At 38.6% G+C, this 12,157-nt stretch overlaps 1 protein-coding gene across 1 annotated transcript; it reads left to right on the top strand.

The window, feature by feature from the left end:
- The first annotated feature begins 8,548 nt into the window (after positions 1–8,548).
- Positions 8,549–11,696, top strand: LOC146477856 (uncharacterized). The gene is made up of 2 exons (XM_085112957.1): positions 8,549–8,607; positions 9,480–11,696. The coding sequence occupies exons 1-2, from the start codon at positions 8,549–8,551 to the stop codon at positions 9,775–9,777; spliced, it is 357 nt and encodes a 118-aa protein (XP_084969083.1). The 3' UTR covers positions 9,778–11,696.
- The last annotated feature ends 461 nt before the right edge of the window (positions 11,697–12,157 follow it).

Here is a 12,157-nt window from a genome sequence, read left to right as displayed (position 1 = left end):
CGTAATAATAATAATAATAATAATAGTAATAATAATAATAATAATAATAATAATAATAATAATAATAATAATAATAGTAATAATAATAATAATTATAATAATAAAATAAAATACTGATTGACAATGTACGCTTAAGCTAGCGAAGCACTCTCAGGGGAATTAGAATCTTCGTTTTCTCTATGTCGAAAAACAGGAAGGTCATTGAGGAAAATAATCTTTTTGCCTCGCAAATAAATATTATACAGGATTCTTGCAAAAATAAGGAGAGGAGAGTTTGAAAGCAAATTCAGTTAAGATCTTTCCTTTCATATGCTCTCCAACTAATGGTCTTGATATTTAAAGAAGAAAAGAAGATGGTATCTTAGTCATCGTTTTAAATATCGACAATCAACGCAACACCATTTGTTAAAGTCATCATCGGCACTTGAGCTAAATGCCGTGGAAAACAACATACGATGCTGAGCCCCTGAAAAATAGCGATAAGATGCTAAAATTACCTAGTTTTCTGTCTTCAAGATGCAATTTTTCCGGCAATATATAGTTTGCCGATCGGATTTAATGAGAATAGTGCAAAAAAAAAAAAAAAAATAGTCATGGCAATCTTTCACCAGTGCAGAAGTGAGACTGACCCTTTATCTTTAACTAAGATCTTGTTGGAAGTTATAGTTTCCCTTGCACCTATATAATCGACGGCAATCGGTCCTTTTGGAGCTCTTCTTCGCAACCTTCATTGACTGGAAAAACTTAGCCATGCTTTTATGATATTGTTTGTAAACATTGTTTCCAGATTTTAGGTGCATTCTGAAACAATTTGAAATGCTTGAGCATCCTTCTCAGAAATCCGTGGTGGAGCCGAAAGCCAAGGCATGCTTTGATGGATTGTTCGGGGTTCCTGATAAGGCGACTCATTTCAAGTGTTTAACTACGTACATGCGGATATCCCATGGTACAATTCAGCTGCATTTGCGACTTATAGACGCGAGTTACCGCCAGAAAGAGGTTAAAGAAAGAAGCCGCGCACATTAAGAGACCATCTTAAATAGGAGATGACCACGTACATCTTCTAAAACATTTTGCAAGTAATATTCCCATCTTGTGAGTGAAAGTATAAACTAGGTTACTGCTGTCAATTCGCCACCGTTTTGAGTGGACTGAAAATGCTACTGATGGCTTTCTTGACCAAGATGCATGGAGAATCCACATTTAATTTACCCGCAGCAATTTGCGCCAGACTTGTTTATTACTCCGACACCCAAATCCATCGAGAAATGGCTTTTAAACAGAGTTAGATTGATGGAATTATATGTAAGTTGTCTCTGATTCTAACTAACTGGCGAAACTAAGAGCGTTAGAAAACGTTCCGCTTACCTTTCGTCCAGTGTGTTTTAGGTCAAGTGTAAAATCAGTTAAAACGGTAATCATATGTTCTGTCCACATGTGATCGTTAATCCCCGGCAAATTCGTTTTACAGTCTTCCTAATGTCCTTTTCGAAAAAGTCATTTGCCCTTATCTGCAGATGGAGAAAAGATAATGATTATTAGTTCTTCTCATTTTTAGCTGGAAAAACAATGAGTTTTCAATACTGCTTAACGGATTACGTATCTGACCTCTTGTTTCACCGACACTGTGCTCTCTTCGCCAGTCTATCACACGATCGGTCGTCTAATTTCTTCTGTTTGAAATATGCAATGCACTGACCTCCTCCACTTGACAAGTAACGAGAAAATACAAACCGATCAACTTGCAATAGTTTGATGTTTTGACGCGCTGTCAAATTCTCAAAACTAACGTGAAAGAACGAAGACTGACAACAAGAAGAATGGCCGGGAAGTAGTACTGAGATTTTTTTCATCCTTGCAGTCTCTAAATCAGAGCAGTGGTTTTTATCGGGTTTTATAAAAGCCCCAAACCCAGGAGTGGTGCACCCCTTTTAATCAAATGGGAAACAAAGCATCTTTAGTTTACTTTACTTTATAGTCCTGTCTTAGGTACCCCCCTAATCGCAAAGTGATTAACTGTGCAACTACAAACACGTATCTCATGGGAAGATGATAATAAGAACAGTATCGGCAAGTAGAACTGTACATGGTGATAGGAAAGTTGTGTTAATTAGTCTATTTTGGGGTTTGAATCGATGCGCATATCATTCAGTACCAGATAATTTCTCAGCAGTTAACCTTCATCTGCTTCCTTTGGTAGAGAGGTTATCTCGATTACGTCAAAATTCCAACTAGCTGATTTATCGCTTTTTCGTGTGGCTTAAGCTTGCCTGACACAAGTTAAAACGATAATTAAAAACAGTTGTTGTAAGAAATTCAGTTTGCAGACCTGTACTGCGTTTGTAAAACTGAAGAAAAACCAGCAAGGAAGATGAAATCATTTAATTTTTCATTGTTTGAGTAGTTCATTGGGCTGAGTCAGTTCTGTTAAGGAATTTTCATCGAATTAAATTCGCATCATTATAACTATTCTAGAATAACCCTTGCATCAAGCCGTTCCTGTTTTGTAAGGAAACATTCACAACCACATTTAATAAATAATGCAGCAGTCTCTGAACGTCAAGAAGAGACCGATTGTATTTGTGAATGTACAGATTCACACGTAGACCTCTTTGAGCTGTTTGCTCACGCCAGGAAATGATCAAAAGTCTACAGCTAATTACGGGGTGTTGCAAAATTAAAGTTGGTGTTTTTTTCTAAAGTAAGCGTACGTCTCAATTAATTTTTACCTTGTTGAAGCCGTTTACGTGACATCATTTTGCAATATTTTAGCCACTTTAAAGTTTTAAAGCTAACCAGAAGTTAAAGGCAAAGAGAAATCCTCTTTTTTTCTTTATTTTCCCGACTCTGCAAATTGGAGCGCGTGTTTTTGCGTGTTTCCCGCCTTTTGTTCCTCTTTTTCAGCTTTTTGTCTTCTAACATTCTTAATCATTAACTTCATTTAGAACGATGAGCCTCCTTAAAACACACAAACGAGCTTATTTGCAAACGAGGAGTTAAGTTTAATTAAGGTCTTCTAAGTTACCTATTCAAAAAACTTGAAACTGAAATTACGTTTTGCACTAAAGAGAGCGCGTTAAAACCCGCAAAAGTAAAGCACGTTCTCTGACTCCAGTAAGAGGATGACCTTTATTCACAAGACGGTATGAGTGAGCACCAGCTCAAAAACTTGCCAAATACAAGGCTGTTTGTGGTTGCCTGTAGGGATCCAGTCCCGAAGACAATAGGAAAAAAAGCTAAAACGCGAATGCGACAGGTATAGAGAGGTCAGCGTTCAGGAATCCCATTTGGCGATGCGACCCAATTAAAGGTGAGGGTGCAGGGTACCGATAGTGATCATGGGAAAAGTGTGAATATACGTCCAAATTTCAGCGTTATGGCCACACCGCCACAACGTTAACGCGGGCCCTGGAAACCGGCAAGACATTTTTTAGTTCGTAGCCAATCTCATCTTATGTCCGCGCTTTCGACTTGAGTAATTCAACCATTTGGTTCTTGACGATAAAACAAACAAACAAACAAACAAACAAACAAAAAGTGCAGAAAAATCCTCGGTAATAACAAGGGGGAAAGAGTGACGCTAACAGGTATCGCATGCAAGTGTGCAACAAAGAATTGGAGTGTGTCCATGTGGGTCTAGAAATTCGAAGCTTGGACTGTATTGAAGAATTTATTCACAGATTATATATTTCAAGAAATTACACGATTTCATCCCAGCCGGAATATGGCTCTCGAATCCATATTGCCCGCCATCTCAAGTCTTCGCTGTACGGTCGAGGCATTATGGATTTGAGCTTTTATTGAAATTTATTGCGTATTTCCAAGACGACATTTCGGCTTAGTCGCGTACGCTTTTTCGCTTTTTTCGGACAACCTATAAGTGTCGAAACAGCAGTATATAAAAATATTCTTAATAGACCTTTGTCACAGACGGCGACCATGTTGAGACTCAGAAGAATACAAAAACTTTGTTGTTGCACGGCAAGCCTCGCACTAAATTCGCGTCTGGGCGAGGCTTGCCGTGCAAAAACAAAGTATTCTCCTGAGACTCAACATGGCCCAGCGTGACAAAGGTCTATTGCTATATCGTGTGGGTTCTGGAGACGAGACCTGTGCGCCACTTTCCTTCCCCCACCCCACTAAAAAGAAAGAAAGAAAAATAACACCCCATCTAATTAATGTCAAGAAAAAACACAGTTGACAATTTCCTATACACCTGGTGTATAGCCGTTAAGACTTCCTTCTTTTCAATTTATGCAATGTTTGTTGACTATCTTATTCTTAATCGACTGACAAGAAATTGTGGAAAAATTTGCAGTATTTTGAAAAAAGACCATGTGCTTTTGCGTGTAAATGCAAGGGGAAAATAATCTTATCACGTCCACAATAGTATGTAAAGCGGATGTACATAAACGTCAACCCATGTAAGCAATATTGAATGTTCGCGCGGCTTTTGAAAGCCTAGGGTCTAGAAAATATTACAAATGAATGTTGTGCCGTTGCCACTTTATTCTCTGATCTATCATTTGTGTCCTTAGTTTTAGCAGCACAATATTCGTTTCTACACTTCTCATCCACGTTGCCGCTATTACCACCATTATCGTCCACGACCTCCTTCCGTCTGGCCTCATTCCTTAGTCGGTAGAGCAACGGACGATTAAATATGGAGGTTATGGGTTCGATTCGCTTCGAGATTTATTTCTTTGACTCGTGCGGTCCCCCATTCCCTTACTAAAGGCTGGTTTCCATACGATCGCAGACCTTATTGCGATCTGCGATCCGCGATCATATGGAAACCAGCCTTTAGATAGAACATGGTTCTATCTCCTGTGATCGTCTGCGATCACGATCGCAGGATCGCAGACGATCGCAGACCTTATTGCGATCTGCGATCTGCGATCCGCGATCATATGGAAACCAACAAAAAAATGTTCATTTGTTAACTTTCTTTTAGAAGAAGATGGGAAAAAAATACAAAAAACAGATGATGCTTCTCTGGCTTGATCATTGTAGTGTATGTTTTGCTGACGAAGCTAATAAGGGAGTTTATTGCCTTTAGACCTGTGCAATAAATCACCTGACACTCTGGCACAGACGGTTTGGGCAGAGGGGCGGTGGGCGCTAACTCCTCTTCATTAAGGAACTTCTGTGTTGTAGCTGTTCTCCTAAATTGTAACACATTTTGGATAGGTTTTATGAAAATGAATTCCTTAAAGCCATCCAAGAGATGGTAGGATTTGATCAGTAGTGTTAAGTAGGGCCATTTTTGAAAAAATAAAATAAGATAAAATAAAAATGCGTGTTTTAAACCTTTCTGAATTCTAATTGTAGTCAAAAATAGAAACCGACTTAAACGACGACCCCTGAAATGCACCTGGTCGCATGATGTAGTTGAGAACGCCCGGGAAGCTTTAAAAAGGAGTGCTTTATTAAGGAGATTGAGTTTTATTTATTTGTTTAACTGGAATTTGGTTTCAAAGAAATCGCTCTAGAGGGCGGTTTATCGGGGTATCATAAACCCACTAAGCTAGCGGGCATGTTTTTGTCCTAAAAGAACTTTAACTTTTAACAGTAATGGCAGTATTAGTGTCGGTGCAGATGAAAGGATTAATAAGTGCGATGGTGTAATTTGTTTAAAGACGTCAATAGCCGATGGCACAACAGCTAAGTAATTAACATAATGATTATTATTGTGCAGTGGTTAAAGTTTCGAACGTTTGCAGCAAAAATTACCCTTATTTGTTGGCTGACGGTCAAATTTCAACAATTTGTTCATCTTTGACGCTTACTCGGATGAAAGTTGTCGGATAGTCTCCCACACAGTGGTTTTACTTCAAACTTGGCGATTTGAGCTTTCTGCGCATAAATTTTGCAGTATGTTCTAAAAATAAGGATTGAAGTCACCTAACGTTTCAAGTCTTCCGCTTGCATATTTTAAAATTTCCTAGCCACTTTTTAATTGTCACTTGAGTGACCATCTGCATTTCATGTTCGGGATGTCTTTGAGAAATCGGAATATTCAGTGCATTTTTGCCAGACTTAACTTACTTGTTTGCAATTTCAAATTTAACGAGAACTCCGATCGAAAGCCGCTTCATACGTTCCACGTTTTTTTTCTTTTGTAGAAAAATTAACTGCCAGTATAAACGATAAGCAGCAATAAGATAGGCTGTCACTATGATGGCCGTTTAAATCGGGTGTTTGTCAAATGCGCTACCCCACCAACTCTTTCGTAAAGTTAATACTGTGTTGTCCTGTCGTTTTCCATGACAAGAAGAGAGAAATGTTGGGATGCTGTAAAAAGTGTACACCATGCACTATCTCAAATAGCTTGTAGGCTGACAGGTAGAAGGTGGAATTACAAACACTCTCAGCTCCCTGAGACAAATGGCGTTATATTATAACGGCGCTGGAAACGACCTTCGATATGACTTTTAAACCGTTGTTTTACAGTCGGAAACATTTGATGTTTGTAGCGAATGGTACCCAACAGTTGGCGTATCTCATCTTTGCTTATTATTTCAGTGAGCGTTTAAAATATAAACCATGATTTGAGTGAAAATGTTGTCTTGAGTAAGGAGACTGATGCAATGGCGAAAACAAGAGGATATATATACGGAGTAATTCTTGAGAAGCAACTCATGGCAACATTATATACCTAGAATGTGTGAAGCAAAAAACTCACATTTCTCGTTGGCTGGTCAATTTTTAGCTTAAAGTTTGATCGTTTCTTAATATTTTCATTTTCAAGATGTAATTTTCGTATTGCTGGGGAAAACTGTTAGCAATCAGTTAAAGTGAAATGAGTTATTTTCATATCAACTGACAGCCACTGAGGAGACCACATGGTGTGTTGGTAAATGATCTCATGGGATAATATATTCAAGCCAAGAGCGGCCCGTGTTTTATATCGGTGAACATCTGCCCCGCCGCAAGGCCTAATTGAACCGGGTCAGAACTTCGAATGGGTTTGTGAAGATAAACTAAACTCGCGTTGTCTTGGGTGTTTTGTCACCCAGAAATTAAGCAATATGGGGAAATTATTATTTTTGTCTTTTTTGAAGAGATGAAATATGTCATTAAGAGAGCAAAATAAGACTAACTAGGAAATACGGGGGATAACGATCCGTTTCCTAACATTTTCTGCGACTTAGCAATTCCGCTAAGCAATCCGAAAAGGTTTAACTGTGTTAGCGTCAAAAATATCACTAACATGACCCACTAAAGAGCCGAAAAACAATCTTGAAAATAAATATTTGCGTTGGGAGCCCCCAAAACTTGGCAATGCTATTGGCCGGCACTAGAAGGCACTTAGTTGTTTTTGGTAGAATAATATATGCCACTGAAACCTGTCAACTATAGTCATTGCCTGAAAAGAATGACTGGGCAGATATGATATTTTTCTCACGTAATTTGGTAAACATCCCATTGAAATGCTATATATACATTCATAAAAAAAATTATCACATATATGGGACGCATTTCAAATGTGTGATAACAAAAAAAGTTGCGCATTCAAATATTTCAAACTTGGTCCCAAATAAGGGGCTAGCTGCTCAATAATTTAGTTGTTAACTGATAAGAAAAGTTTCTCGACTCATCTTCCTTTCATAAATGTTTTATTTTAGTTTAATTACATTTATCTCAATAAAATGAAGTTGATTGTCTTCAACCTTCGCCAATTTATTGGCTGCTGTTGGATAGCAAATGGAGCAAAAACACCACCGGGATACATTATTGTCGAATTTATTCCAACTTCCCCGCCACTAGTGGAAATTCGGCGCCTCTGGATAGAAATACTTCACACAGTGACCTTATGGCATGGTTTAATGGAAGAAAAACTGTCTTCCCCTGAGGGACTATTTATAAGTCAGTTTCGGCAAAGGTTAATTTTGAAAATGTATGCACAGCTTTCACTTCCCTGTTAGGTGTTTAATAAATTTATACCAAACGGGAAAAAGGTTCTCAAATGTTAAATATTCAATTCCTTGTTACATCAATGAAAGGTAAAATTATTTAAAACTTTCAAACCAAGGAACGCGTAAAAGTTTTATTCAAGATCTAGAAAAGCCATAACTAATTTCGACCATCCACAAGACTTACAAGTTATAAACAACATCCACAGCTTATAAGCTTAGACTCCAATAGCCAATATGTCAAAAAGAAGAATTAATCAACTGCCACTAATAAGCCAAACAAAATGAAAGCCATGGTAACAAAGCGACAAATTATAACTGACACACAACAATGACATCTAAAATTGGAAGTATTATTATGTTCACACACTGATATCAATTCGGTTTCCTCCACTTGCGAAACCAAACGCCCACGGCCAGTTTCGTCGCCGATAAATTCTCAGTGAAACCAGAAACAAGTACAGTCGCTTGAAAACCGACCAGACTGTTGAAACACACTGAACGTTAACAAAGCACCGTTGTTCAAGAAAGGATTAATACATCACATCTCTCGCGTCTTAGTTGAAGCAACACAATCATGTCTGAGAACTCGAGCTCAGCATCATTTCCGTACAACAGCTCATCCCCAACGGATGGATCTCCCAACAGTACCGACGAAAATTGTAATTTCGCCGACTCCAATACAGAAAAGGTACTCAAGGTTCTTGCCTATTTCATCATTCTCCTAGTATCTCTGGTTGGAAATGCCCTTGTAATCCTGGTGTTTTACAAGAAAAAGCAGCTGCGAAGGTCGATCAATTATTATGTTTTAAACATGGCCGTGTCCGATCTCTTCACTCCCTTGACAATCATGCCTGTCAGTATCGTAGAAATTATTAAAGGTTCCACTGCCTTTATTGTCGATACCCCTTTGGTGCTTGGGAACATCTTATGCAAGCTTTGCTACTTTCTCCCTGATGTTTCCATGGTTGTCTCCATCCAAAGCCTTCTGTTGATCTCAGTAGACAGGTTCATAGCTGTTGTCTTCCCGTTGCAGATTCAAATAATCTCGTCCAAAGTACGTTTGATCTGCCTTCTGTGCACCTGGTTCGTGGCCGTTGCCTTTTTTGCGCCATATTTTTACACTCTTAGATTAGATCGTTCCGAGGATTCGTATAATTGCGTGATGCAATGGGGTGATGACCCTGCTTACCATGAGGAGGCTCACCAGAAATACCTCTTGGCAACATTCATCACTTTTTTCCTAGTACCAGTGTGTGTTCTAGCCGTTATATACATGACCATAGGTTGGACTTTGAAACGGAATCGGAGGCAAAGGAAGCAGTTGTCCATAAGCGGCCGATCCAGTGCACATCAGAAGAATACGCACGTTACCCGATTGTCAGTAGCTATATTAACAGCTTTTGTGGTTTGTATTGCTCCATCCTTTGCGTACTTTTTCCTTAAATTTACCTTGCATTCCTGGGAGCAACCTTGTGCATTTCAAACCGTGTTTCCGTTTCTTTCACAATTCATGCTGCATTCGTGGAGTGCCATCAACCCATGCATCTGTTTTATTTTTAGTAAGAACTACCGAACAGGTCTGAAAGAAACAATTGCCGACCTAACTGGTACCAGTAGTCTTCGAGTGTCAACAGGAATTTCGAGCCTTAGAAAACATACTTCTAGTTCAGCCTCTAAAGGAATCTCCCTGAAGGTCATTGAAGAAGACCAAGAAGAACAGAAACAAGACGAGCAAAAGGAAGAACAAGAGCAACTCCGAAAGGAACAAGAAGAAGATGAAGAAGAAGTAAGGAGCGGAAGACGATTTGACGAGAAGGAAAAACTGAAGAATAATTGGGAGGAGAAAGATCAGAAGTAGGAGATGGAAGAGGAATACTGATTGCAAGAAATAATCATGGCAAGAACCTTGATAATGCGTCATATAGAGTACTGACACTCTACATTTATTCCTAAGCTAAAATACATGACTTTGTTGCTGCAAGTTTCATTTATTGAGGATATGTAAAGGCCCTTATGGACATGTGAAACCTTAAAGAGCCCCTGACCTCGATTTTTTTTTTCTTTTTTTGCATTATGACGAAATATGAACAACTTAGAGAAGTTTAAAACAGGAATTAAGAAAATTCATAAAATCCTCAAGTGGCTATGGACGGTTAAAGCCGCGATGTTCGCGTTCACGACCAGTTGATGACGTCAGCCAGAGAACCGAGTTATTTCTTCCCTGGTGATATTTCACGTAAAAACACCACTGTTCTCCTGTTTACTTATTACTAGTAAGAAATGTCACCAGGAGGTCAAATTCGGAGTGTTCCATCGATTCAGAGGCCTCTGACTTAGTTTATATTTCTAACCACGACATTGGACCAAAGTTAATTGCGAGTCCTAATACATCCACCATTAAGTTAACAGAGCCTTGATAGCCGTTCAATTGACGTATGCTGACGCCCCTGGCAGTCTGTGGCAGACGAAGACTGATTGAAACAGCATTAAAAGGAAGTCAAAGAAAATGAGGAACTAGAGCTAAAGCTTGAGAGAATACTGAATGGCACGGAAAAAGTGGACTCTTCTGGGTAGTTTACACGTGTCGGACATCACAAGATTACGCTGTCCAAGAGACTGTCACGCTGTCCGAGACTATTTGTCAAAACCGCGTTAACACTTATTTTATTCCAGAGCAGAACTGTCTTCTCGTACCAAGGTACGAGTTAAGATATATGAAAGATATTCTCTCATTTAGAGGCTCATCTTGATTGGGGGGGGGGGGGGGGGGGGAGGCAGCAGCGTCCCCGAACTCTAACGATTTCAGGAGGCGGGTTAGCGCTAGAACTATTTTAAAGATTTTAAGTTTGACCGTACGTCTGCATCTACCACACGTTACAGACAACTGAATTTTGTCTACTATTAACATTGTATTCGCTATATCTGAAAAATCCTAAAGTAACGTAGATTAGATTAGTTTAGGCGTAAACACAAGTTTACAGCTTTGAAAATCAAAGAACCTTTTTCTAACATGAATTTGTTGTTAACGTACCAGGAAAAACATGTTAAACGATTTCTCCGAGAAAAAGCAAACAATAATCAGGTTTTAGTGACTTCTCTGCAATTCACAGGAAGGACTTCAAAGAATTGGCCATTTTTTGTAAAGTTGCAATCCATTTACATCCAAGACTTCCGCAGCCAAACATAATTAATACTAATTTCTGTCCACTAGCGGTGTTGTTGTTAACAAAAGCGGACCATTATTTTGACGATTCCATAGATTCAATTATGTTTTTGGCTGTTCAAAGTCAATCCCAAAAGTAGGTGAACTGCTCCTTTAAGTACCTTTTCAACGGATCCACCCTTGTATAAAGTCATTGGTTACATTTTAATGTGTTTATCAGAAGCTCACTGTTGTCTGTTAGCTAACAGATGAAGGGCCGCAGTAATTAAGCTAGCTTAGCAGTTTTAATCTTGTTTATTTATTTATTTATTTATTTTTTTTTCTTTCAAGCTTGCAAGGAAGATGAGAATAGATCAAGCGTCTTAAATGCCGAGTTAAACTTTCTTGTCGCTTTTTTGCTGACATGTCAAGTATTGTGCTCGCGCTTCTTTCGTCGATGCAATCGAGCTACAATCAATTACTTTACGCAAAGTTCAATAGTTTAATTCTAAGTTTTAGTTTGGTGCGTAAGCGTCGGGTATACATGTATTTTAAAGCGTATATTCTAGACTTCTCTTTATTGAAATATACATTCGAGACTTTAATTCAATGTACATTATAGACTTAAATGAAGTCCAATTAGTTCGAAAGATAGCGGCAGAAGAATTAGAAGGGAACAGCCCCACTTGATACCCAAGTCTCAAGATAAAAGAAAAACAAAACACATCCATAATTATAATTACATAAGTTGTATTTTATCAATATAAGAGGTAAGCGAGCTGACCTAAGACATTAGCAATCTGGCCGTTAGCGAAACAACTTGGTGACGAAACAACCGGTTACCATTTCTCCTTGTCTCTCATTTTTGTATCACTAGGTAGCTCGAAGAACTTAGCAGTCATGCTACTCTGTAAACTCGACAATAAATAAACTGCATGGATGTATGTGTGTATGCATGCATGTGTCTACGAAGAGCTCGAAATAATACTTCAAAAAGTGGGCTTTTCTTCCTTGGAAATTGAGATATTTGTCTAAGTAACATAGGCAACGACTCGCCGTATGGTATTACGATTTTTTTTCTTACTACCATGCCAGT

This window comes from Pavona decussata, unplaced genomic scaffold, assembly GCF_977016875.1.
Source record: "Pavona decussata unplaced genomic scaffold, jaPavDecu1.1 SCAFFOLD_68, whole genome shotgun sequence".
Lineage (NCBI taxonomy): Eukaryota > Metazoa > Cnidaria > Anthozoa > Scleractinia > Agariciidae > Pavona > Pavona decussata.
This window is presented reverse-complemented; position numbering and strand designations above follow the sequence as displayed.